This window comes from Delphinapterus leucas, chromosome 7 (assembly GCF_059928025.1).
Source record: "Delphinapterus leucas isolate spDelLeu-1000000601 "Yukka" chromosome 7, BTC_Dleu_Yukka2, whole genome shotgun sequence".
Classification (NCBI taxonomy): domain Eukaryota; kingdom Metazoa; phylum Chordata; class Mammalia; order Artiodactyla; family Monodontidae; genus Delphinapterus; species Delphinapterus leucas.
Window position 1 is genome coordinate 26103239 of NC_143135.1, and position 24364 is coordinate 26127602.

The 24364-nt window shown below is 46.6% G+C and overlaps 1 protein-coding gene across 3 annotated transcripts; it reads right to left on the minus strand.

The window, feature by feature from the left end:
• Nucleotides 1-1006: 1006 nt before the first annotated feature.
• RCN1 (reticulocalbin 1) lies at nucleotides 1007-14279 on the minus strand. Of its 3 annotated transcripts, XR_016393806.1 has the most exons (7): nucleotides 13803-14279; nucleotides 8701-8894; nucleotides 7503-7681; nucleotides 6069-6129; nucleotides 3075-3274; nucleotides 2606-2747; nucleotides 2078-2180 (listed from the first exon to the last, which is right to left on the minus strand). XR_016393806.1 is itself a non-coding variant. In XM_022583701.3 (6 exons), exons 1-6 carry the CDS (start codon nucleotides 14054-14056, stop codon nucleotides 2073-2075), a joined length of 996 nt encoding a protein of 331 aa, XP_022439409.2. In that variant the 5' UTR covers nucleotides 14057-14246; the 3' UTR covers nucleotides 1007-2072. The 3 variants fall into 3 exon arrangements, 2 of the variants coding, with proteins under 2 accessions (XP_022439409.2, XP_089771127.1); XM_022583701.3 differs by lacking the exon at nucleotides 2606-2747 and having other exon boundaries at nucleotides 1007-2180; nucleotides 13803-14246; XM_089915001.1 differs by lacking the exons at nucleotides 2078-2180; nucleotides 2606-2747 and adding an exon at nucleotides 2759-2937 and having other exon boundaries at nucleotides 13803-14277.
• Between the last annotated feature and the right edge of the window lie 10085 nt (nucleotides 14280-24364).

Consider the following 24364-nt stretch of genomic DNA (forward strand, 5'->3'; position numbering starts at 1 on the left):
TGGTGGCACCCCCAAAAGATATGTCTACCTCCTAACTCCTGGAACCTGTGAATGTGAGCTTACTTGGAAAAATGGCTTTTTGCAGATGTAATTTAGGATCTAGGATTAGATCACCCTTGATTATCCAGGTGGGCCCTAAAGCCAATACAAGTGTCCTTATAAGAGACACACAGCAGACAGACACAGAGAGAGGAAGAAAAGGCCGTAAGATGGAGGCAGAGTGGAGTAATGCAGCCACAGCCAAGGAACGCCTGGAGCCAGCAGAAGCAGGAAGAAGCAAGGAAGGAAGGATTCTCCCCTAGAGCATTCAGGAGCCCAGTCCTGCCAACACCTTGATTTCAGACTCCAGCCTGCACTGTGAGTTTCTGTTGTTGAAAGCCACCCTCTTTTGTGGTAATTTGTATGGTAGCCCTAGGAGACAAATATAAATGGCAATAGGTACATACCAAGGAGAAAATAAGACAGGGAAATGAGACGGGGACTCAAATGGGACTGCTACAAATAATGGAGTCGGGAAGGTCCTGCTGAGGAAGTATGTTTTGAGTTACCCCAGTATGTGTGAGATGGGGGTTCCAGATCAGAAGGATAGCAAGTGCAAAGGGCCCAACCTGGAAATGAACTTGGTGTGTTTGAGGACCAGAAAGTCAGTGGGACTGCTATGGGAGGTGAAAGGGAGTGGGGCTGATGAGTTGGGAAGGGACCAGTTGCTATAGGGCCTCCTAGGCCTTGATAAGAAGTCCAGATTTTCCTCCAACTGAAACCTGTCTCTGAAAGGTCTTACCATTAAAATGACCTGCACGTTCTCTAATTAGCATAGAGAAGTATATATGTATTAAATAAGTAAATATGAATATGTTCTGAACATTCTAATAGTTGGATTTTTAAAATGCAAAACTTTTATAATCTTACTCATGTCATCTCATCCCACTGTTAAATTCTCTATCAACAGTGAATAATGTCACAAATGGTACATATGAAGTCAAACACCACAGGACACAGTAGAAAATCCTCAGAGGGATCCTTTATTTCATTCACTTTCTCCTTATAAGGTGGAAGTCCAACCTGTAAAAGTTATTTCTTCCAGTTCAGCCAGTGGCTTGGAACCTGCTTTGTCAATTACATGGTGTAAGTGGTCCCAGGGCAGGTCCAAGGGTTGTGGATTCACCAGGACTGGATGAGATGGGTTCCAGAGCTCCACTAAGCAGGCTTTCCTAGGACCCTACTCCCTATTCCTATCAGAGATCAGCAAGGAAATGGATTGGATTTCTATTCACTTTTTCAAAGATCAGATCTGCTTCATTTACATGTCAAGAAAAATTTCTCAAGTATGATAAAGTGTTTACCATTTTCCTGTAGTTCTTCAAATGCCTGACATTCATCTTTTCTCCCTACCTTTAAAATTCCTTTCTTTTTCACATAACCTTTCTTAACTGCTTCTTATTGTAAAAAACAAAGACAAAACAAAAAACAAAGATGGGTGGATCTGTTGTGCACATTAGCAGGTCCATATAGAAGAATGCACAGAGATTTATATGCCACTTACAGTAACAGCTCAGAGTACAAAGTCAAGAAGAAGAATTTGAAATATCAGCCTTGCTCTGAAAGAAGCCTGTGTAGGATGAGATACCACTGAAGCTTAATCAGAATTTTCCCTCACCAATTATTTAACAGTGGCAAATGTAAAAACTCTGCAGTTAAAATACATAGCAGTCACTCCCTATAGTGCCCTCTCCCCGCTCACCCAACTTCTGAATAATAGGGCTTTTTCAAATTTTATTCCCCTTCAGTTCAAATTTCATGGAAAAAGCTAAAAAGTCATGTTTTAGCAATGTATCCCCACAGAGCATTGTAATTTACCAAGATTTTAATGTGTTTGGACAGAAACCTTACTCAAAGATCAGTGATGACTATTTTCCAGCAAATATTGAGTAAAAAATAATTTTAACCCCAATCTGAGGTGATAAACTTGCTTTTGGGGGGGACACAACTGCTGTAAATGAGATAATTGTAGCAATTATCCAGGACAATAAAAGAAAGCCTATGACAGTCTGTCATATTATGGTGAATGTGCATCAAAGCTCATCATGGTTTTTGGTGAGATCTTCCCCATAATTAGTAGCCTGACTTCCAACAAACATGTTCCAGTTGTCCAAGATCTCCTCTTTAGTGAGCTTTTCATCCTGCAGGAGAGAGAAAAGAGCTCTGTCACAGAAACTCTGGTCACTCGGAGTCATCACAGCATGAAGCTCATGGTATTTCATTGATCTGCAACATTTAAAATATTACATTTCATAATAAGCTACTAGGTACCTCCTTCATCTACCATCACTGCCCTGCAAAACCCCAAATTGGAACAGCCTCCTGCTACAAAAGCTGTGCTAAAATATATCAGAAAAGTCCTCAAGGAATTGAGGAGCCGGAGTCCAGTTATGTCTACACACAGTGCTGGCATTCCCAAGACAGGGCCCAAAGAATTCTACTTCCCTTTTATGGCTTGACTGCAAAACTTGACTGTCTCCCGAGAATTTGCAGCTGTGATCAAAATGGGAAGAGGCAGGACTTCTTTCTAAATCTTCTTTATTTATTTATTTATTTGGATACTGACCAAGAGATATTGGCTCGGAGCCAGCACGGTGAGCTGGCCTGAGGATGCCGAGACTTTAATGTGATGGGCTTCCTTCTGCCTCACATGCTGCAGATGTCTGAAGAGTGTCTGCTGACTGAATGAATGGATGAACAAGCTTGTCCTAGGGCAACACAGGGCACACCTCTTAAATCCATGCCTGCCCACAGCCAACAAAGTGACCGGTTCTGCGATCCTAGGAGATGGCAGTGAACGTTAAGTGTGACCCACAGCAGACTCTTCAGGAACAGGAACGTCTGGGCCTAATGAGCTCACCGTGGGTTATCACGGTGTTGGCTGAAGTTCACAGGTCTCTGATGTAGGGCAGGAATGAGAGAAGTCAATAAGGACACGGCCACATGGGCCAAGGCAAACATCAAAGAAGCAAACAGAACCAATCTTATGTAAACTGTCTCCCTTCAAGGAATGATTCCAGAGGATGCTGAAATACCTTATTTTTGTCCGACTCATACACCAGGTGCCTGGCCTCAGCCTGTGCGTGGTCATAGTCTTGTGGGAGGATCCAGTGGCGGATCTCATCTTTGTCCAGCTTCCCGTCCTTGTTCAGATCTCGGAATTCATTGAACTGCTCCCGTTCTGACAGCACCCAGTCTGGCTCAGGGCCATTCTCCTCGTGGGAAAACATATCAGCTGGAAGGAAAGGCTGTTCTTGGTTATAAAGACAAGTGGGAAGGTAAGTCCAAGAAAACCTGACCTCTAGCAATCTAGAGACCTAACCAGACACCTGGGGGCAGTCTCTTGGGTAAATAATGCAATGATTTATCCACTATGAAGGCCACTTAGTGGGCGAGAAAGAACTGTGCTTGGGAGCCAGAAGATGAATCCTGGCTTTTGACTTAGTTCAGTGCCTCGTCTGTAAAGTGGAGACAGTAACTTATTACTCAGAAGGTTATTATGAAGGTCAAATGTGAAAGCCCTCTACAACCCAGCCTGGAACTATACAGGTGAAAACTAATAACAATGACCAATAACAGCACTTTCTATGGTCCAGATGCTGTGTAAAGCACATACTTTTTTAAATTTGATTTTTCATTACAATCCTATGAAGTTAGGTGTCGTTATTCCCACTTTATAGATGAAAACACCGAGGCACAGCCTTAACCCAAGGACCCACAGCTAGTATGAGAATGCAGTAGGCTACACAGGAACATGGGCACGCTGCTTCCAACCCATTGTCTTAACCACTGTGTTTACTACAATTGTTGTTTATATCATTTCCAGGGGGCTTTCACATATATTTTATTTCATCCTTATAGCAATTTTATAAGATAGATAAATACCCTCCTTTTAGAAAATGGCAGGGAAAGGAAAAAGAAGGCAAAGTTTATCCATTGTTTGCTAAGCTACTAGATCTTCTTGGAAAAGAGATACCCTGAGGGCAATTTCTCTTTTGATGGAAACAGCTTGGAAATGTCAGATGGTAGAGACAGTAGGTAGTGAACGAAGGAAAAAGAGAGGCAAGACCCTGCGTTCAACTACAAGTAGACCCACACCATCCTGGAAACATGGCTGCTGTGTCTTCCCGTTTTACAGATAAGGAAACAGGCTTATACTGAGTGATTACACGACTCCCACAGGGTCTCAAAGCTAGTAAGCGGAGAAGCCAGGACTCTTAATTCCAGTGTTCTTCCCACTACGCTACATCACCACCGGTTTCCACTTGTCTCTGCCTGCCGAGAAGGCTCCTCCATAAATTGAAGTCACTTGCTAGACAAGTCTGGACATCCGGTCTCTCTGACTCCAAGTCACTCAGAATTCAGTTTTCAAGAACAATGAGCCTACCTCCCTCTCTGCCAGTGTAAAGAATGGAATGTTTCTTTTAGACAAAGCCGCTCAAAGAGTTTGCCCCTGACTTTGCACCCTTTCAATGCAGATCAGGAGGAGGGTGGGGAGAGCACCTAGTTTTAATCAAAAGTGCTACATCGTTTTAATCAGTCAGCCTTCCCTGTCAGTCTAATTCCGCCACCACTGTCAAGGTGTCTGGGGATCTGAACCTTCCCGCACACGCACGTGTACCAGGCCTGAGGCAGGCTCTGCTGCTTGCACTGATGACGGGGCTGTCAGCATTGGTTATTCTACAAAGAAAGGTAGTGCCACCGAGGTGGCTTTAATTACTGTGGCGAGAGCTGCCCATCTGTTACCACAGACAGAGGGGGACAACGTTTGGTTCTTCAGATCAAATATAATTCCAAACGATTAGAAGAAACTTTGCTCTTCATTCAGAAGGCACTTATTCTTCTGTATGGGGTGGCAAAGTAGTACAACCACACACCAGAGACTGATGGCAACACGGGCTCTTCTTTTACGTTGAAAGGTAATTAACTGCCTCTGTTAAATACCTGCACAATGGGCTTCCCTGGTGGCGCAGCGGTTGGGAGTCCGCCTGCCGATGCAGGGGACACGGGTTCGTGCCCCGGTCGGGGAAGATCCCACATGCCGCGGAGCGGCTGGGCCCGTGAGCCATGGCCGCTGAGCCTGCGCGTCCGGAGCCTGTGCTCCGCCACGGGAGAGGCCACAGCGGTGAGAGGCCCGCGTACCACAAAAAAAAAAAAAATCTGCACAAAAATTATATCCATCGCATCCTTCAAATGATTTTCCAGCTTTTACTTTACTGAGACTTGGGAAAAGAAGAGCTATCACGAGAAGGTGGCCTGCAGCTGGGGCCACGTGCCAAAGCACTGAAGTAGCAGCCGCAGAGGATCAAATGGAAATATCCCTGCCGCCTTCTCTAGTCCTTCATGCTGGGAGGGCTCCTGGGCGGTGTCTGACCCGGGGCACTAATTGGAGCCTCATTCAGCCAGGGCTCAGTTACCTGCAAACACACTTCTTGATGTTGCTTAAGTGGAGCCCTTCAGAACAAAAAACTAGGAACAGTACTCCCAATGAAAGACCAAAAACCAGAGGCGTAAGACGGCTATATTATGGGGCAATCGTGCACTTTGTAAAAGGATTTACCTAAGAAGGAATGCCTTTCTGCAGAGAACTCGGGCATGTAAACAGTTCTGTTGACCACAGCTCCGTCCACCCAGTTTCTAGGCCCCGCTGGCTAACAGTCTGTTGTAAAGTCTGTCCCCTGAGACTGTCCGCTCTAGCTTCACTGTACATCTCTGGGATCTCCAGTCTCATTTCGCAAAGGTAGAACTACACGGAGTGATGAAGGGCACCTCTCAGAGCCGAGGGATCAACTGCTGGCCAGCCCTGGGGTGCGGCCAGCCTTTTGGGCTCTGCTCCACTAAGAATGCCTCCCTGAATCTGCACCGCTAGGGCTGGTGTGACAAGCCCCTCTCACTGGGAAGTCACAGGAGTGACACCTACAGACTTACAGCTGCTGCTGAAAGAGTCATCTGAGGAAAGTAGCCAGACATGTGGGTGGAGGACGCTGCCCAGTTGGGACACTGGAGCAAGACTCCAGGCCAGCACTTACCAATATACTCATCCTGATCTACAAAGCCATCCCCATTCTTGTCGATGTCCTCCAGAGTCTCCTAGGAAGCAAAGGGGGGAGGGGGATTTTAAAAGCAGCACCCTCTCTGCAACTGAAAATGTACCTACAAGCCCAGAGGCACTCTAATTATATCAGGAAGCCCTGCCAGGTCAACCGTCTCCACCCTCCGGCCAGATCATCTCTGTGTACTGGGAGGAACCCAGCCTGAGAACCACTGGACTAAAATGATCACAAAGACAGATTCCAGTGCTGACTGGACCCTGAACACCGAGTTGGTGTCAGAAAAATACGGAACTATTTTGGGCAATTAGAAACTAAAAGTATATCTGACTTCCGAATGTATTATGTTGTGTATTTAGTATCCATACATTTGACTTCTTAACTAGGTTTTCTGCTAATTAAATGAGTCTACTGTCCATGTCACAGAAACTCAAAGGCATCCTGGAGAAAATGGCTAACCTGAGAACAGAGCCAATCAGAAGCCCATAATCCACTTCCCCATCTTCACCGTCTTGTGTCAGATTAGCTATCATTAAGTAGGTGTTGGGTGGTAAAAAGGAATGATTCTTAAAGCCACTGCCCAGTCCCTGGGGTCACTGTGGTCATAAGGATGAAGCATGAGGCAAGAGTGAGCCCATCCACGACTGGGTCCAGAGCTGGTTGTCTCCCAGCATCAAAACAATTGGAACTGCCTTGGGATATCGGCCCTGAAAACAGGTGATAGCATTTATGTTACTGTCGTGGAAAACGAAGACAGGTGGGACCCAACAAGACACTGGAAAGCAAATATACTCCAAGGGGAGCATCCTTTCCAAGCATGGTCCGACTTTGAGTTTCTGTATGATTTGACAGTACAATGCATTCCATTTCTGAGTCTTTTTGTTTTTCCCTCAGATAGGACAGAGAGCTCGTTGCTCACTAAGCACATTTGTTCTTTCTGGGCACACATCTAGACTGCATTCCCCTGCCTTGTTATGTGTGGCAGGAGCCCTCGGGACAGTGAAGGCAGGCCATGCCTCCTCCTCGGTCCTTCTCTTCTTCTATCTACCAGCTGGTAGTGGCCAGGATGACCTCAAAGCCACAGGATGGTGGAGGACAAGATGGAAGTAGACTGGGAGCCTGACAACACTGGAGAAGAACTGCCCAGGAGATCCACCTGACCGGGACCATCTGCCGGGACTGGATATAACCTTTGATTGTGTTAAATGGCTGGGATTGGGGGCTACTTGCTACGGCAGCTACCCTGCCCTGACTGATCTCCTGGGTACACAGGTATTCCGGTGTATTCCACTTCAGGGTCCTTGTCCCATCCCCTTCAGGCTGAAGAACGTTCTCACTTTGCAGGAAGGGACAAGGTTTCCGTGCAGCTTTCGTCCTGGTCTTTTGCCAGCGCAGGCTCTTTCTATATCTTACCAAAACCACAATTTCCTTCATATGCTCAAACTCCTCAGGGTGCAGAAAGGCGGTGAACTCCTCCCGGGTGGCTGTCTGGTCACCATCGAGGTCTGCAGCCTTGAACCTTCTCTCGTCACGTGGCAGCATTTTTTTAAAGGTGTGATGATCTGAAGTATCATGAAACTCTGTGGGGTTTCCTGGAGGGTGTACACAGAAACGTGAAAACCGGGCGCTTAAGGCGTTTTCTCCCACATCACTCCTCCTTCACGCCAAATGGTACATAGAAGACAAAAGGTCCTGACCTATCGAGTTCTTCGAAACATTTTATTTCAGAATGCCTCTAGTGTCTGTCCCTCCATACCACCATACAGTCCATGCCCTAAAGACTTGTTAGGGGCATTACAGCAAGCGGTGAAAAGCATAGGCTTGAGACCATATTAATGCCATACTTCTCTCTGCAGAACCCTACTTTCATTATATTCTTTGATCCAGAACATACAGAGGCTCCCTAGTACCCAGGACATCTATTCTAAATGTCCCTTCGACTCTTTTCAAGACCTCTCTTAATCTGGCTGGCAGTGTATGTGTCTTTGGTTCTCCTCAGGCCTGTCCCCTCTCGGCTCTGCCAGACACCTAGCAGGTCTGCACCCAGTGCTGGGCACACACCCCCTCCATCATTCCTCCAAAACAAGCATGACTTATGTCCAAACCCTGCCCCTCCAGGGCATTGCTGAATGCATTGCTGCACCTTTGCCCCTCCAGCTGACCCACCTTCCCCACCCGTCTCTATCTCTCCAGATACAAATCCATTCTTTAAGGCCCAGTTCCCAAGCCACCCTCCACCAGGAAGCCTTCCTGGACTGTTCCAGCTTACTTGGTCCTTGCTACCTGAAACTCGGCAGCATTCTGAAACTGTAACATAAAACATGCTTCCTCTCTGCTTTGTTCTCTGGGTGTACCTCTGAGACTGTAAGCTCAGGTTAGGGAGCAGTTTATTTTTTATTAGACCCTTGCCCCCTTCCACCTACAAGTTCACTCACAGTAAGCAACTTGGTGTATTCTTAGTAAGCAGAGCAGGATGTTACACATGCAGTTTTTACTTAGGAGGTTGAGATGTCTCCCCAAAGCGGGTAGATATGATGAGACAGTATAGTTTCCCACAAGAAGCTTGTTACACAGGCCCCAGCTGTGTAATTGCTCTTGCAGCACCTCTTACCTAGGTAGTAACCGTAGGTGGCTTGTTTGTATTCTTCCCAGGAAATTTTATCGTCTTTGTCCCGATCATAATCCTTCCAGACTTTGGCGACATTATCGTAGATGTACCTTTTCTGCACCCGTTTGATCCAGGTTTTCAGCTCCTCGGTGGTGACAAAGCCATCCCCATCACTGTCAATTCGATCGACAATCTTCCTGTAGTTAAAAAAAAAACCCACAAGGCTATTATCAAGGCTTGTGTGATCCTGCTCCAGAAAGAGATCAAACACCTGCAGAATCTAAGATGCATAAATGCTAAAATAAAATCAATGATCCGACGGTGCTGGAAAGGATCTTGAAGTTTATCTTTTCCAAGGATGATATGCCTTCCCCACAACCACCCAATGCCAATGGCAGACATTACTAGTGGATCAGGCCCTTCTGTCCTGATAAAAACCCTTGATGTGGCCTCAGAATCCTTCTCAACACAGTGCTCTGCAGAAACTGAGTGAGTTGATTTGTAAGATGAAACCTAGAAGTCTTCTCTGATATAGTCTAACTCCCTCATTTTAGAGCAATGAGGGAGTATTTGGTACCACTGTGGTAAGAATCCATGTCCTCTGGCTCTAAGCCCAATGAAAAAGATGGAAGATTCTAACTAAACCAACCAAAAAATAAGTGGATTTTTTTGTTTTTTTTAATCTCACCACTTTGGATTCAAAGACTTGAAACTTAAAGCAGGAGGAGACCAGATCTTGGACAAAGCAGAAAATGCCAGGGATGAGGGGCTTCCCTGGTGGTGCAGTGGTTAAGAATCCACCTGCCAATGCAGGGGACACGGGTTCGAGCCGTGGTCCGGGAAGATCCCACATGCCGCGGAGCAACTAAGCCCGTGTGTCACAACTACTGAGCCTGCACTCTAGAGCCCGCGAGCCACAACTACTGAGCCTTCGCGCCTAGAGCCCGTGCCCTGCGACAAGAGAAGCCACTGCAATGAGAAACCTGTGCACCGCAACGAACAGTAGCCCCTGCTCACCGCAACTAGGGAAAGCCTGCGCGCAGCAACGAAGACCCAACACAGCCAAAAAAAAAAAAAAAAAAAAACCAGTCAGGGATGAAAGAGCCTTGACATTTATTCAAGAAACTTGACCAGCTAAGCAGCTGCAGGGGCCTCAACCCCTCGCTCTTAGGGTGAAGACCCCTATGCCCACTGGCATCTCCTGCTCCACAGCTGGCCCAGGTTCCAGCAATTCCCCACTGGACTTCACTAAGGCACCCCAAACCCCTGTCCAGAGCAAACTTCAGGCTGGGAACTCAACAGTGTCCATCTCTAGGCCAAAAGGCCCCAAGCTAGGGATGCCATCCCTGAAGGAAACTTCAAAGACACCTGCAAGCTATTTCCAATGTTTCAGGAAGTTTTACCCTAGTAGTCCATTTACCTGGGATGATGTCATACAGGCTAATTAGGGATTTGTTTCTTTGCTTTGGGCTGGAATTATATCTTTCTTACTGTGAACAGAAGTTCAAATCGGCAGTTACTCTTTGATCAATTAGAAATGGAAATGAATTCATTAGCACTTAAATCTCCATCTCCTATCCGAACCTGGGTAGCCCAAGCTCCTGTTTCTCGGGAAGGTGTAAACTTTACTAACAGCTTTGACTTGTCCCTTCATTTGCAATTTTAACAGGTCTCAAGACCAAAAGACTAAACCTCAAGTATCTTCCTTCCAGGAAATCACAGCTAGACACAGCAGAATTCTTTCAACACAGTGCAGTGTTCAGCCTACCTACTGTGCTCCAGACTCTGCTCCAGTCCTGGGGACACAGTGGTGGCATGCCCATCGTTATCCAAAGCCAACTGAGAGGCAGAATCTCAAACCAGCAAAGACCAAACGACATCAGACAGTATACAACCTGTTTTTCTGGAAAGGACAGCATCTAATCTATGCCAAAGAAATATCCAGGACATAGCTCAGCCTGACACGTAGTGGGCGCTCAATAAATATCTGTTGGAAGCATATATAATCTTAACCTCTCCCTTTAAAAATATCAAACATGAGCTCTAGGGATAGGAGGCTATGATGTAAATAAACCAAATGCTATAATCAGAACACCTGGACCCTAGTCCTGTGTGATCCTGGGCAACTGACTTGACTCTCTGAGTCTCAGTTTCCCCATCTGTAAATGGAACACCTACTTTACAAGGAATGTTGTGAGGAGTAGAGGAGAGAATGTGTGCCTTTCCTCACTAAGGATGACAATCCCCTCCACAGGAGGATGGAGAACTCAACAAACAGGTAACAGGTAATGGAAGTAAGCAAAGCGTCCTGGGAGCCCGGGGATCCCCTGACAGCTGCCAATAAGGCTGCCCAGCTCTGCTCCAGACAATGACTGCCTCATGGAAAAATGGGCCATGGGTGTCAAGAGAAGCCGGAAATCGGGGGCTGTATGGGAAATCGCTTTGATGTTAAATGTTGGCAAGTAATTTACATTTTTTTCTCAGACTGCGTAGCACATTTGTGACTGCATGAAGCCTCTGGGTCCCCACTTTTTTTTTTTTTTTTTGTCTTCAGGGGCCTTAGAGCTGTCATGTTTTCAGAATCTATGGGCAGATGGTGGTGACAAAGCTGCCTGGATCCAGTCATGCTCCTGCCTCTGCAGTCCGGACTTGGAGGGGACTGTTGCACCAGGAGCTGTGGACAGAGAAATGGCTTCTTACGCTCTGCCAGTCCCATACCGCACCCATCATTTCCAATGCTCCAGCCTCCTCTGCATTTAGCCCAGATTTACCTTATAGGTGAGCGGTGTGTCCACTACCCATCCAGTGGCTCAAGGCCAGAAAACGGATGCCGCCCTTGACTGCCCCCTCCTCTCCCCCACCCACCCTGACGCTGAGCCAAAAGCAAGCGCTGTCAGTCCCACCTCCAACGTGGCTCTGCGTTTACCCTCTCCCGCTGTGCCTGACTTAGGCGCGCACGGCCACCCTGTGCCCCTGGTCTTGCCATCCGTGCCTCAGTTATGTTCTCTGCCCTACTGCCAGTCCAACTTTCCTAATGAATTTTTGGGATGATGACATTTCTACCATGTACAGAATAACGTCTAATCTCCACCTCACAGAGGTCCTTCCTGCTCTGCCCTCGGCCTCCTCGCCACTCCCACCTCCCACTTTTCCTGCCCTGTCCCTTTACTGTCCCAACACCCCGAATCCACAAGAACAGATTTCAAAACCTGTATAAGCAGGCTGTTCTCTCTTCAGATGCCTTTCCCTGCTTATACTCCTGGTAACCTCTGAGTCGTGCCACAAGCTCTGGTCAGGTGACTTCCCAAACCCCCAAGTTACTTTCTCCAACCCGAAGCCTTAGGGAGCTCCTTTTCTCCGAGATGCGGCCATTGTGGCTTACATGCCACCATCACAGCAATTATGCGTAGCACCTGCTTGAACCTCTCCCCTCCGCATATGATTATAAGTACTTTATGGCCTAGAACGTAAGGTTTTATTTTTGTAGTTGTCAGGTATCTAACACGGTACCTGGAATACAGTAGCCATTCAAATGTTAGTTGTGTGAATAAATGGATGCAGACTGACATATATACACTATTATGTATAAAATATATAACTTATAAGAACCTGCTGTATAAAAAATAAATAAAATTAAATTTTAAAAAAATGAATGCAGCTAAGGTGTTCATACAAGGGTCAAATGCAGACCAACTCCATTACCACTTGCTCATCACCACTTGCTCTCTTACTCATCATGATGAAGGCATTGAACTGGAAGCCTTACGACTGCAAAGTGCAGTTCCCTACTCCAATCCCTCAAACCTCTCCTCCTCCTCCCTGGTGACAAACGGCTGCCACCCGGTGCCCCAGAATAAATCAGCTTCCAAGTGCCTCAAGGCAATACAATGGACTGAACTCATCAATGGCTCCCTTTGTTAAAGCCCAAACTGGAAGAGAAAGTACTTCTCTGCAAAATAAAAGGTGACTGTTGGGAGGTGACTTTGAAGCTCAAAGATGTTTTTATCAGAGCAGGCAGATGGTGCACCTACACAATAGGTATAATTTAGCCTCATATTCTAACCAACCACATTGGCCTTTGGTAGCCCCCATCAGCACAAGGATGGCTGTGTTCTTTTTTTGTGCAACAGGCCAGAAAGACCCTCCACCCCCAGGAACCAGATTCCTGGAGGCCTGGTGCCCAGTAGGCAGGGCTCTTGGGACCCTCCCTAGACGGGTCTCCATCTGGGATCAGGCTGACTGCTGATTCCTCTGTGGAAGGGTTCCCAGATACCTTTGCACAAAGCTCAAGTGTCTCCCCAGGGGCCGCGGAGAGGGTGCACTGAGATGTACCCAAGTTTTGTTTCCCAGGTTTGGTTCCTGACTCAACTGCCTTCAACAGTGAAATTCACAACCTGTCACCACACCACCCTCCAGCTTTTTGCCCCCAGCTGCCAAAAGACTGGGTGCCTCTGCTGCCATCAGAAACTACTGGAAACAGAAAGGAGGACCAGTTTCCATTTCCACCCCCCGTCCCCAAATGCCCCTCCCTTCTTAACAACAGGATTTTTATACCCCTTACTTCCGATATTGGGGCGATAAAGCAGAAGGCAAGAACACCCCAGTCCCGGCCCAGGGACATAGGCCAGGAATCAACCCTATCCGGCTGCCCCTTCATCTTCTACCCTTTAATGATAATTCTTGAGACCTTAGCAGTGTCTCATGCCCTCCTCTCTTGTTATGCGGGGGAAAGAGAGAAACCGGGAGGGTGGGGAAGAACTCATGTCACTAAAAGGCCACCGTGGACAAATTTTTCTTTTGTACGCTCTCTCCCCTCCCTTCTGATGCAACCCAGGGGAGGGGGCGGGCCCTGGCCGTCCTGGCTCCCGCGACCGCTGCCACGTTCTCGCCTCCCCCCGGGAAGCCACCCCGGCCCCGGCGGCGATCAGCACGCAGGGTCCCGGGGCCCGCGGGCAACTTTGCCCCAGCCCAGCCGCCGGGCCCGCCGGGTCCCCGCCCTTGGGTCCCGGCGCCCGATTTCTCTTTCGCTTTGCGGCTGGCGGTCCGCGCGGCTCCCGCGCGAGTGGCCCCGCGGGCACCTGCGGAGCCCCCGAGCGCGGCCTCACCCCAGCCTCTCCTTGCTCTCCTCCGAGGTGAGCTGGTCGAAGGTCTTGGAGTCCTCCTTGCCCAGGAAGGCCTCGTGGTCGTACTGGAAGCTCTGGTTGTCCTCGGGCGGCCGCTCGCCCAGCTCCGAGTCGGGCCGCACCACGCGCTCCTTGCGCACCGTGGGCTTGGCCCGCAGCGCCGGGGGGGCCAGCACCAGAGCCAGCAGCAGCCCCAGGGCCAGCCCCAGGTGGCAACCGCGGCCGCCGCGCGCCATCGTCGGGAGCGGAGAGCGGCCCGCGGGGAGGGACCGAGCAAGCGATGAGAGCGGCGGCTCGGGAATGCGTGCTCGAGCGAGCGCGGCGGCGGCGGCGGCTGGGCTGGGGCCAGCGCGAGGAGGGAGGGGACGGGCCGGCCCCTCGGCCAGCGCCCGCCCAGTGCCAGAGCGGAGGGGCGCGCCCCAGGCAGCGGGCAGGGGAGCGCCAGTCGGCCCTGCTCACGCGCCCATTGGCCGCCGGGCTGCGGGGGGAAGCCGGGGCCGCGGAGCCACGTCGCCCGCCCGGGTGGTGGGCGCAGGGCTCGGGTTTCGCCTCGGCCCCTCCCCGCGATCTCGTCGCGAGGGGCGGGCCCAGGCGGACTGGGCTGGGGACTGGCGGGCTGGTAAGAAGACCGGGAAGTTCTTTGTCAAGCAACAGATGTTTGGGGTAAAATTCCCTCTCCCCTTTCGGTTCCATAGAACTGAACGGAGGGAGGCGCTGGCTCTCCCCAGCTTCCAGCTGGGAGCCCGAATCTCAGCCCCAGACGCCGCCCCAAGAAATGCTCTTAAAACAAACTCAACCCCACTTACCCAAACTTGGAGTGTGATTAGAAACGCAAAGAGACTGGAAGGAGACCCGGGTGGGCGAGGTCTCCTAGAAACAAGGGTCGCAAACTCAAATGTGGTGGAGGGCCGAGCAGATGACGTCGACATGACGAGGGACCATCTTAACAGAGCAGCCCTGTGCACTCCGGCTGCCAGGAGGAGTGCAGGCCCCAAGTTGGCAGATGGTCTCAAAAGAAGTCAGGATCTCGGATGTCTGCTTTCATTTCTAAAGGATGGCAACTCACTGTACAAAAGGACTACATGTCTTAAACAAATCTTGTCTGTACGTTGAATCCGGAGTAACGCTACCGCTATAGAGAAGCTCTGTAGAACTTTATGCAGTGATGAAAGCGTTCTATATCGGGGCTGTCCAATAGGGAGAGGCTAGTGAGCACACCTGACAGGTACTAGTGTAACTGAGGCATTGAAAATTTAACTTACATTTAAACTTAAATAGCCACGTGTGGCTAGTGGCTGTCATATTGGACAGTTCAGGTAGAGCAATGATTCTTTGTGTGTTACAGCCTTTTGAGGCTCACTGAAAGCCATGGACCCTCTTACAGAAAAATGTACATACAGCTACAGGCTTGGATGTTTGATTAAAGTGTCAGAGGATGCACGGATCTTCTGAAGCCCCACTGTGTGCCCCAGGTTATGAACCTCTAGTAATCTAAAACTGTGGTTGAAGAGGAGCCCACCCCTATAGCCCTGGGCAGCTGAACTCCTAGAGCTTCTCCTTCATCTTGCTCCGTCCCCCATCCTTGATCCTCTAGAAAAGGTCACTGGGCTGTGCTTCTTGCTCTTGCAATAAGGATAACAGGACATTATCAACAGCAGTATAGGTCCAAGTACCTGTCTTTTGAAGACTTCTTTCGGTCAATTAGTGAATAATGATTGTGTGCCTTCCATGGCCTAAACACTGGACTGGGTGTTGAGGGTACACTGGGGAACATGACAGTCATGTTTTTTGGAGAACTATAGTGTATGTGAACAAATATTCATTCATTCATTGACTCACTAATTCATTCATTCAATATACTGAGCACCTGCTAAATGTCAGGGCTACGCTGCGCACCGGTTTACTGAGTAGCCACAGATGGCAAATCAGCATGACAAGTTGTTGGGGAGGTAGGCATTCAGTGTCATGGGTTATGTCAGAGGGGATCGATCTGGGAAGGCTTCCTGGAGGAAGGGACATCTAAACTGAGACAGAAGGTGAGAGGGATAAGCCAGGCAGCAGGAGTTTGAATATATGAGAGGAGGGTAAGTTCTGTGTGAATGGGCAGAGAGCATTAGAGTTTGAGGTGAAGTCCTTGTGAGCCTGTACATCCCCACTGGTTGGCAGCGAGACCCGGATGTATTCCTTGGTGCCTCACCCCACCTGCACTGCCTTTGCATGAGACAGGAAGTGCTATGCTTGAGTGGCTTGTCCCCCACTGCCTGTCCAGAGGCTTGGATTTCAAGCAATACGAAGCATTTCTTTGGGTGTGTAAGAGCTCCCCATTGAAACGCAAGGGGCCCCGAGGCAGGTGGCTTAGTACCTTCTGTGCTCATCTGGCAAGCAGGATGTGATTTGTCGAGTGGGGGGTGAGGGGGAGGAGTGGGAGGAGGCACAGAGCCAAGAAGATCAAAGCTAGAAAAAGAGGAGGAGGATAAAGAAGGGAATGAGAAAGTGGGTGGAGTTTGGAGCCAGTCTTTGCTTATTTGCAGTGTTGCTAGCGGCAGGCCTGGGCCCCTGGGATTGATGCAGACGCTCAGGAATGAGAATGGCACATCCTTTGACCCTGTTCTAGTTGGTTTCCTGCCAGACACTAGTGGTTTCCAACAGTTAGATTGTTCCAGAGGTAGTCTTGGCTCCCATGGGAATTACCAGAGAATTCCAGCACTGCTGTGAATGTGGAAGTTTATATCATTTCCCCTGGGCTTGCCTACATTCTATTCTTTTATATTTTCATTCCTCTACTGTCCTATGAGAGTGAAACAAGTCCTCTCAACCAAAGGATCAGGAATGAGTGACGATATTAAATAGTCAAGGTATTTCACTGTGTAATTGCTTTCTTTCATTTTAAAAATTACCTTTTATTTCTTCCTATGTGCATGTATGGCTAAGTATATTGTCATTTTTAATCTTTATTCTTGATGAGGCAAAGGAACCAGAGGCAAGAGGAGTGACATTTAGCAGCAGTTTGTACCAGTGGAAAGGAAAAGCAGATTTCAAAAAGATGGGCTGGTCGGTTGGGGTATGCTGATCTATTATTTCTGGCTGCAAGTAACATCATCAAAGACAACAAAATCCAACCAGAAATTACTAGAACAATAAGAAAACTTTGTCCTCTCACGGAACAAGAAGTCTCATGTTCGATCAATTTCAGAGTGGTTAATTCAAGAGACGCTTTTGTTTTTTTCCAAGTGGGTTGATGACATCATCAAGAAACCAGGTTTTCTGTTTTGTGTTTTTTCTCTCAGAAGCAGGGGGGAAAAGAGGAGTGTTTCCTCTCTTTATTAAGAAGAAAATTCTCCCAGCAGACATTCCTTCACATCTCACTGGCCAGAATTGTGTCACAGGCCTATGCCTGATCCAGTGACAGGCAAGGAGAATGGAATTTCCAGCGCTGATTTAGGCAAATCAAGATTCACTTCCTGGAGCTGGAAGATATGTAGCTTCCTCTGGAGCACGTGATTAGTGTTCTGTTGGCAAGGAAGAGCAAGCCATGGACTGTGTCTGCTAGGGGCAATCATGGTTAACTGCTTTCAAGTTTAAAAGCACCTTCAGCATTCTTCTTTTTTCTACTCCTCCATTCAAAATTGCACACAGTATTCAAGGCTCAACTCAAATGTCACCTTCCCCATGAGGTTTTCCCTTATACCTCCAGTCAGAACTTATTACTTACTTCTCCCTAAGCTTTGTATCTCACACATAACACCTTTCACAGTTTGCTTTGGATTAACAAATCTGTCTCTGTCTCCCTTAATTCTGAATTCATTGAAAGGAAGGACCACATATGATTCGTGTTTATGTGCATAAGTCCAGGGACCAGCACATTTATTGCCTTTCCACACAAGTTGATCCCCATAAGACAGATTAGCCTTGAGGCCAGGGACCATTACTGTTGATTCATCACTGTATACCCAGCACCAAGTGCAGCGCCTCATGCAAATAGGTGCCCAACAGATATTTTGAATAAATAGTAGAATAATAATAACTACCAATTTCTGCTTCTGGTCAAGGTGGGTGAAGGAAGGGGCTGGATTTACCTTTCCATTTGAAACAAATAAACAACAAAAAAACCAGACAAAATATATGAAACAACAATTTTCAATGCGCTGGACACCAGCAGTGAAGGACATTGGAAATAAGCAAGGTGAGTCCTACAATTACCCCAGTTTACTTGCCTTCACGTATTTTCCAGGGCATGGTTCAGAGAGGGGAAACTAAGATGAAGCCTGGCAGATTCCCTGAGTTGAAAAGAGAAAGGTGAGGGTCCAGGGACCAAATCAGCCACATTTCTTAGGAGAGAGAACCAGAGAACACATAGCTGCACAAAGAGAGAACCCCAAAGATCAGGGAGAGGGTCCCCTTGAGTATTCAGTAGACTGCTGATCAGTGCATCCACGAGACTGAGGAATGAACCACCTGCAAGGGGGGGTTTAGAAGGAACAGTGAGTACCAGGAACAATGCCTGTTCCCAGCAGCCAGACGGGAAATTTAGTCCATGGGGCACTGGGTAAAGTGTGTACTCAGTAGGGTCTTGCCTCAGTGATGGGGAATAGTTAGCCCTAAGCTGAACACTAGTCCAGAAAATGTCCAACGAGCACAAAAGCAAGACTTGAAAAAAATCAAACCATTTCCAAGTAGCTGAACTTCATCCCGGGAAAAAAGTTCAAGAAAAACTTACGGGAATGCAAAAACTATCCAGCACCCAACAAGGTAAAACTCACAATTACTAGCATCCAATCAGATACAAGACATGAAAGCATGACCCATAATGAAGAGAATAATCAGTCAATAAAAACTGGCCCAGAACTGACACAGATTGAAACCAAGTGGGGCCCTGTGGGGCTCCCAGGCATGGAGGTCTTTTTGTTCCCCATTTCTTGGAGGCAAGACTCCAGCCTGCATGACCTCTCCTGGGTTCCAAAGGGCAGACTGGAACAGTTGCTAATCAAGGGAGGAGCAGCCGTGAAACCACCTAAGGCCAGATTAAGGGGACCAGGGAAGCTCATCAACCACCTGAGATGCTGCACACACCTTAATCTTGTCAGCAACCCCACCCTTGGAGATGACCAGACCCGGTGTTGTGTTGAAACTTTGCAGAAGAAAGAAGAATGCAAGACTGTTACTGCCTTGATCCTTATCACATACTCCTGACCGTGAGCCCCAACTATAAGACCTCTTCCTATTCCCCAGGGAGGGGGCCACAGTTCTTGAGGTGCTAGCCTACTGTGTTCCCTCTTTGCCTGGCAAAGAATAAAGCTATTCTTTCTCTTCCTCCAAAACTCTGTCTCCATATTTCGGTTCAACATCGGTGCACAGAGATCCAAGATGTTGGCATCAAGATGTTAGAATGAACAGAGAAGATTGAAACAGTTATAATTGTATTCAGTGTATCTAAAAGGTTCAGAGGAGACAAGGAAGACGCAAAAAAGACTCAAATTGAAAGTCCAGAGATTAAAAAATATTACCTGAGATGAAAAATACACTGCATGGATATAAAGAAAAACTATTGTTTTCATTTACATCACATACAATATTCTCTGAATACCACTACAGTATTTCACTTTTGACACTTCTGACCACCAGGTGTGTCTGGGGTTTTCCCCACACCACCAAGCAATTCTGCAGCACCACCTGAGTCCTACAGTTTAACTCAATTCTGACATACCTACTTGGAGATAGTGTCAGATCCCACAGATTAAGGGTTCAGTCCCACAAGACTGTCTCACCCCCAACTTCAGATGACAATTACAGGTCCAGGTTGCTACCTGTGCTTCTGACTGTCCATCTATAGGTTGAACCCCCTCCTTGGTCCAATTAATTTGCTAGAGCAGTTCACAGAACTCAAGGAGAACATTTTATTTACTGGATTATAAAAGGATGTAGCTCAAGGACAGCCAGATGGAAGAGATGCATAGAGCAAGGTATGTGGGAAGGGACTTGGAGTTTCCATGCTTTCCCTGGGCTTGCCATTCTCCCAGGACCTGGAGGTCTTTACCAGCCCAGAAGCTCACCAAACCCTGTCTTTTTGGGACTTATGGAGGCTTCACTACATAGGCATTCTTGATTAAATCATTGGCCATGAGTGATTAATTCAAGCTCCAGCCCCTCTCTCCTCCTTGGAGGCTAGAAGTTGGAGGATAGGCTGAAAGTTCCAATCCTATAATCGCACGGTTAGTTGCCCTGGCAATCAGCCCTCATCCTTAGGTGCTTTCCAACGGTCACTTTATTAACATAAACTCAGAGGTAGTTGAAAGGGGCTTGTTATGAATAACAAAGGACTTTATCCTTATCATTCTTATCACTTAGCTCTGTGTCAAGAAGGAGACAAAGGCCAAATATATATTTCATAAAATAAATCACAATATCACAATGGCATTACAAAATATTAATGAACTTGAAGGCACAGCAATAGAAACTATCCTAAAAGAAATATACAGAGAAAAATGAATTTAAGAAATAAAAAGAAGGGGACTTCCCTGGTGGCGCAGTGGTTAAGAATCTGCCTGCCAATGCAGGAGACATAGGTTCGAGCCCTCTGGGAAGATCCCACATGCCTCGGAGCAGCTAAGCCCGTGCGCCACAACTACTGAGGCTGTGGTCTAGAAACTGCGAGCCACAACTACTGAAGCCCACATGCCTAGAGCCTGTGCTCCACAACAAGAGAAGCCACCGCAATGAGAAGCCCGCACACCACAACAAAGAGTAACCTCCGCTCGCCACAACTAGAGAAAGCCGGCGCGCAGCAACGAAGACCCAACTCAGCCAAAAATAAATAAATAAATTTTAAAAAATAAATTAAAAAATAAAAAGAGAATCAGTGATATTTGGGACAACTTTAAGTGGCCTATGATATGAGTAATTTGAGTCTGTGAAGCAGAAACAGAAAAAAAAATTGGAAGAAATAATGACAAAAAGTTTTTAAACTTGATGAAAACTATAACCTGCAGATCCAAGAAGCTCAACAAACCCCAAGCACAAGAAGCATGAAGAAAACTCCATCGAGGCACATCGTAATCAAGGTGTTTACAACCAGTGATGAAGAGAAAATCTTAAAAGCAGCCAGAGAAAAAAAGTCATCTTAAACTTTTAAACTTAAAAGTATGTGATAAGGATCAAGGTAAAACCAGGGAGAGTCTGTAGCATTTGAACCATGAACCACTCCCTCTCGCTCCCCTTCCAGCTCAGTATGGCAGAAACTCCACTCCAGGTAGGCACAGCCAAGAACACAGGCTCTCCCACAGCTCCCAGTTGAGGGGTATGGTATTTTTCAGGAGGAACAGGCCATCAGCATTTCTCATCTCTCCTAACTATACATCATGGAAGCTAAATCCAGGCAAGTGCAGCTGAAAAGTTGGGTCTCTTCTTGCATGCACCCCTACTCATAAGGTAGAGCCTCTACTCAGCCGTAACATAGTATACCTTTATATCTTTAGTTAGTATATCTAAAGTAGATCCTGATGAATTAAAATGTATAATGTAAGCCCTAGGGCAAGGACTAAAGAAAAAACTAAAAAATGAATAGCGGAAAAAAATCATTAAAAAATCATTAAAGGAATGAAAATGTTACACTAGAAAACGTTCACTTAATGCAAAAGAAAGCTGTAAAGTAGGACTAGAGAAACAAAAAAGGCAGAAGGAAAACATTACCTGATAGAATTTGGCTCTAATGTAAAAATGAAAGTCACCAGAAATGGTAACTGAAAGGATGAATATATGATACTTTTCTTTTTTCTTTCTTTTTTTTTTTTAATTAATTAATTTATTTTTGACTGTGTTGGGTCTTTGCTGCTGGGTCGGGGGGGGGGGTTCTCTAGTTGCGGCGAGCGGAGGCTACTCTTTGTTGCCGTGTGCAGGCTTCTCATTGCAGTGGCTTCTCTTGTTACGGAGCACAGGCTCTAGGTACATGGGCTTCAGTAGTTGTAGCGCTCGGGCTTAGCTGCTCCGTGGCATGTGGGATCTTCCCGGACCAGAGCTTGAACCCATGTCCCCTACATTGGCAGGCAGATTCTTAACCACTGTACCACCAGGGAAGTCCCAAGATACTTTTCTTATATAATATTTTCTTACTATTTAAAACCTTAAAAAATATAATTGACTGCTCAAACAAAATGAATAACAATGTATTGTGGGGTTTATAACATATGCATAAGTAAAATGCATACTAACGATAGTATGAAGGCCATGGGGACAGAAATGGAAGACTGCTGTTTTAAGCTTCTTATATTATATATGAAGGGTGTAATATCACTTGACGACGAACTGATATATTGAAGATTGTGTGGTAAGGGTTAATTCCAGCAGGCTAGGCTGAGTTCTTTTGCTAAAGTTTCTGCATAGCACTGACTCCTAATGAAACCATGAAACATACCCATTCATTGTGTTGTCTTGAAACCAAGGGTCTGCGGAATCTGGGGGGGGTGGGGGTGGGAGGGGCGGATTTTTACCAGTTGTCAGCATTGTTTATTTGAGATTCCTGGAGGACTCTGCTGTTATGTAGCAAGAATATGCTTATAGGACCAGGCCGCGTGCCCTTTGGGGCTCATTAGTTCTGAGGTGTTCTGTATACATAACAGTGGCTCCTGACCCAAAAGATTAAGTGCATTTGGCTATGGCTTTTACGGAAAGGGGGACAACAGGAGATTCCTTCTGACTTTTCCAGACCCAGGACTGTGAGATAGCCTTAGTTTTGATACATGTCTTTACTTTAATGTTGTATGTTGTATCCTTTTCCTGTAGGTTTGTAAACATTGTTATTTTGGGTCCTGTGAGTCTTTAGCAATCAATTCTTTAACTTCAATTAGTAGTGTGAAAAAGTGTGCTTTAAACCCTAAACCCTAAAGCAACACAAAAATATCAAAGCAAAGAGTTAGCGTTAATGAGCCAACAGTGGTCACAGAATGGAATCATGAAAAGTACTCAGTTAGTCCCAAAGCAGGCAGACAAAAGAGAAACAGGAGAACCCAGAACAGACAAGACAAATAGAAAACAAATAGCAAGATGATAAGACTCAAACCTCACCATGTTAATGATCACATTAAAGGTAATCATATAAACACCCCAGTTTAAAAGGCAGAGATTGTCAAATTGTGTAAAAAAGCAATACACAGCTATATGCTGCCGACAGAAAATGTACTTTAAATATAAAGACACAAATGAGCTTAATAGTAAAAGGATGGGAAAAAATAACATGCCGACATTAATCAAAGGAAAGTTGGAATGACTATATTTGTATCAGACAAAGCACATTTCAGAACAAAGAATATTGCCAAGAAAAAGTCATTTCATAATCACATAAGGGTCAATTAATCAAGAGAGCACAACAGTCCTAAATGTTGATACACCTAATGGCAGAGCTGCAAAATAAATGAAGCCAAAAAAGCATTACAAAGAAAAATAGACAAATACACAATTAGAGTCAGAGATTTTTTAAATGGTCCCTTAATAACTGATGGAACAAGTAGGCAGAAAATCGGCAAATAGTAGACTTGAATAGCACTAACTATGCTTGAGCTGATTGACTTTTTAGAAAATTCTACACAATGACAGCAGAATACACATTATTCTCAAGTGCACAAAATTAGAACATCTTCTGGCCTATAAAATGTCTCAATAAATTTAAATGGATTCAAGTAATATAAAGTATTGTTCTTGGGATGGATGGGCCTGTTACTACCAACTGTTGGATTTCACAGTCAAAGCAAAACTAGTCAGTCAAAAGACTAACTTCAGGCAGTCATAAACTAGCCTGCCTTGGGACTCCCAGTTTCAACTCCAACAAGAAAAGAGCTTAGAGGTTGTCACTCCTGACCTCACAACAAGAAAGAAGCTGAAAAGCAGGGACTTTTCTTGGACCCACCAGAAAACTGAGGTTGCAGGGCAAACCACCACCATGAAATCTGGAGAGACAAGTAAATGCAGCGAAATGAGGGTCAAGACCAGCTGACCTGGGGGAGAAGCTGCTGGAACCAAAACCTTGATGAGTTGCTGAGGCTGTGTGTGGACTAAAGGGAGACGGGGACTGCCCTGGGGGCTATAGTCTTTTTTTTTTTTTTAGATGTTGGGGGTAGGAGTTTATTAATTAATAAATTAATTAATTTATTTTTGCTGTGTTGGGTCTGAGTTTCTGTGCGAGGGCTTTCTCTAGTTGTGGCAAGCGGGGGGCCACTCTTCTCTTCATCGCGGTGCGCAGGCCTCTCACTATCGCGGCCTCTCTTGTTGCGGAGCACAGGCTCCAGACGCGCAGGCTCAGTAGTTGTGGCTCACGGGCCTAGCTGCTCCACGGTATGTGGGATCCTCCCAGACCAGGGCTCGAACCCATGTCCCCTGCATTAGCAGACAGATTCTCTACCACTGCGCCACCAGGGAAGCCTGGGGCTATAGTCTTGAGAGCAGGGGGTCAGACGTTTTATGGTTTTACCTCCAAGAATCCCACCAGGTTCTCATGGTAAGTGCCAAGAAAAAAATCACCTATGTCTCTGGCAGGTAAACAAGGAAAGTAACCATTC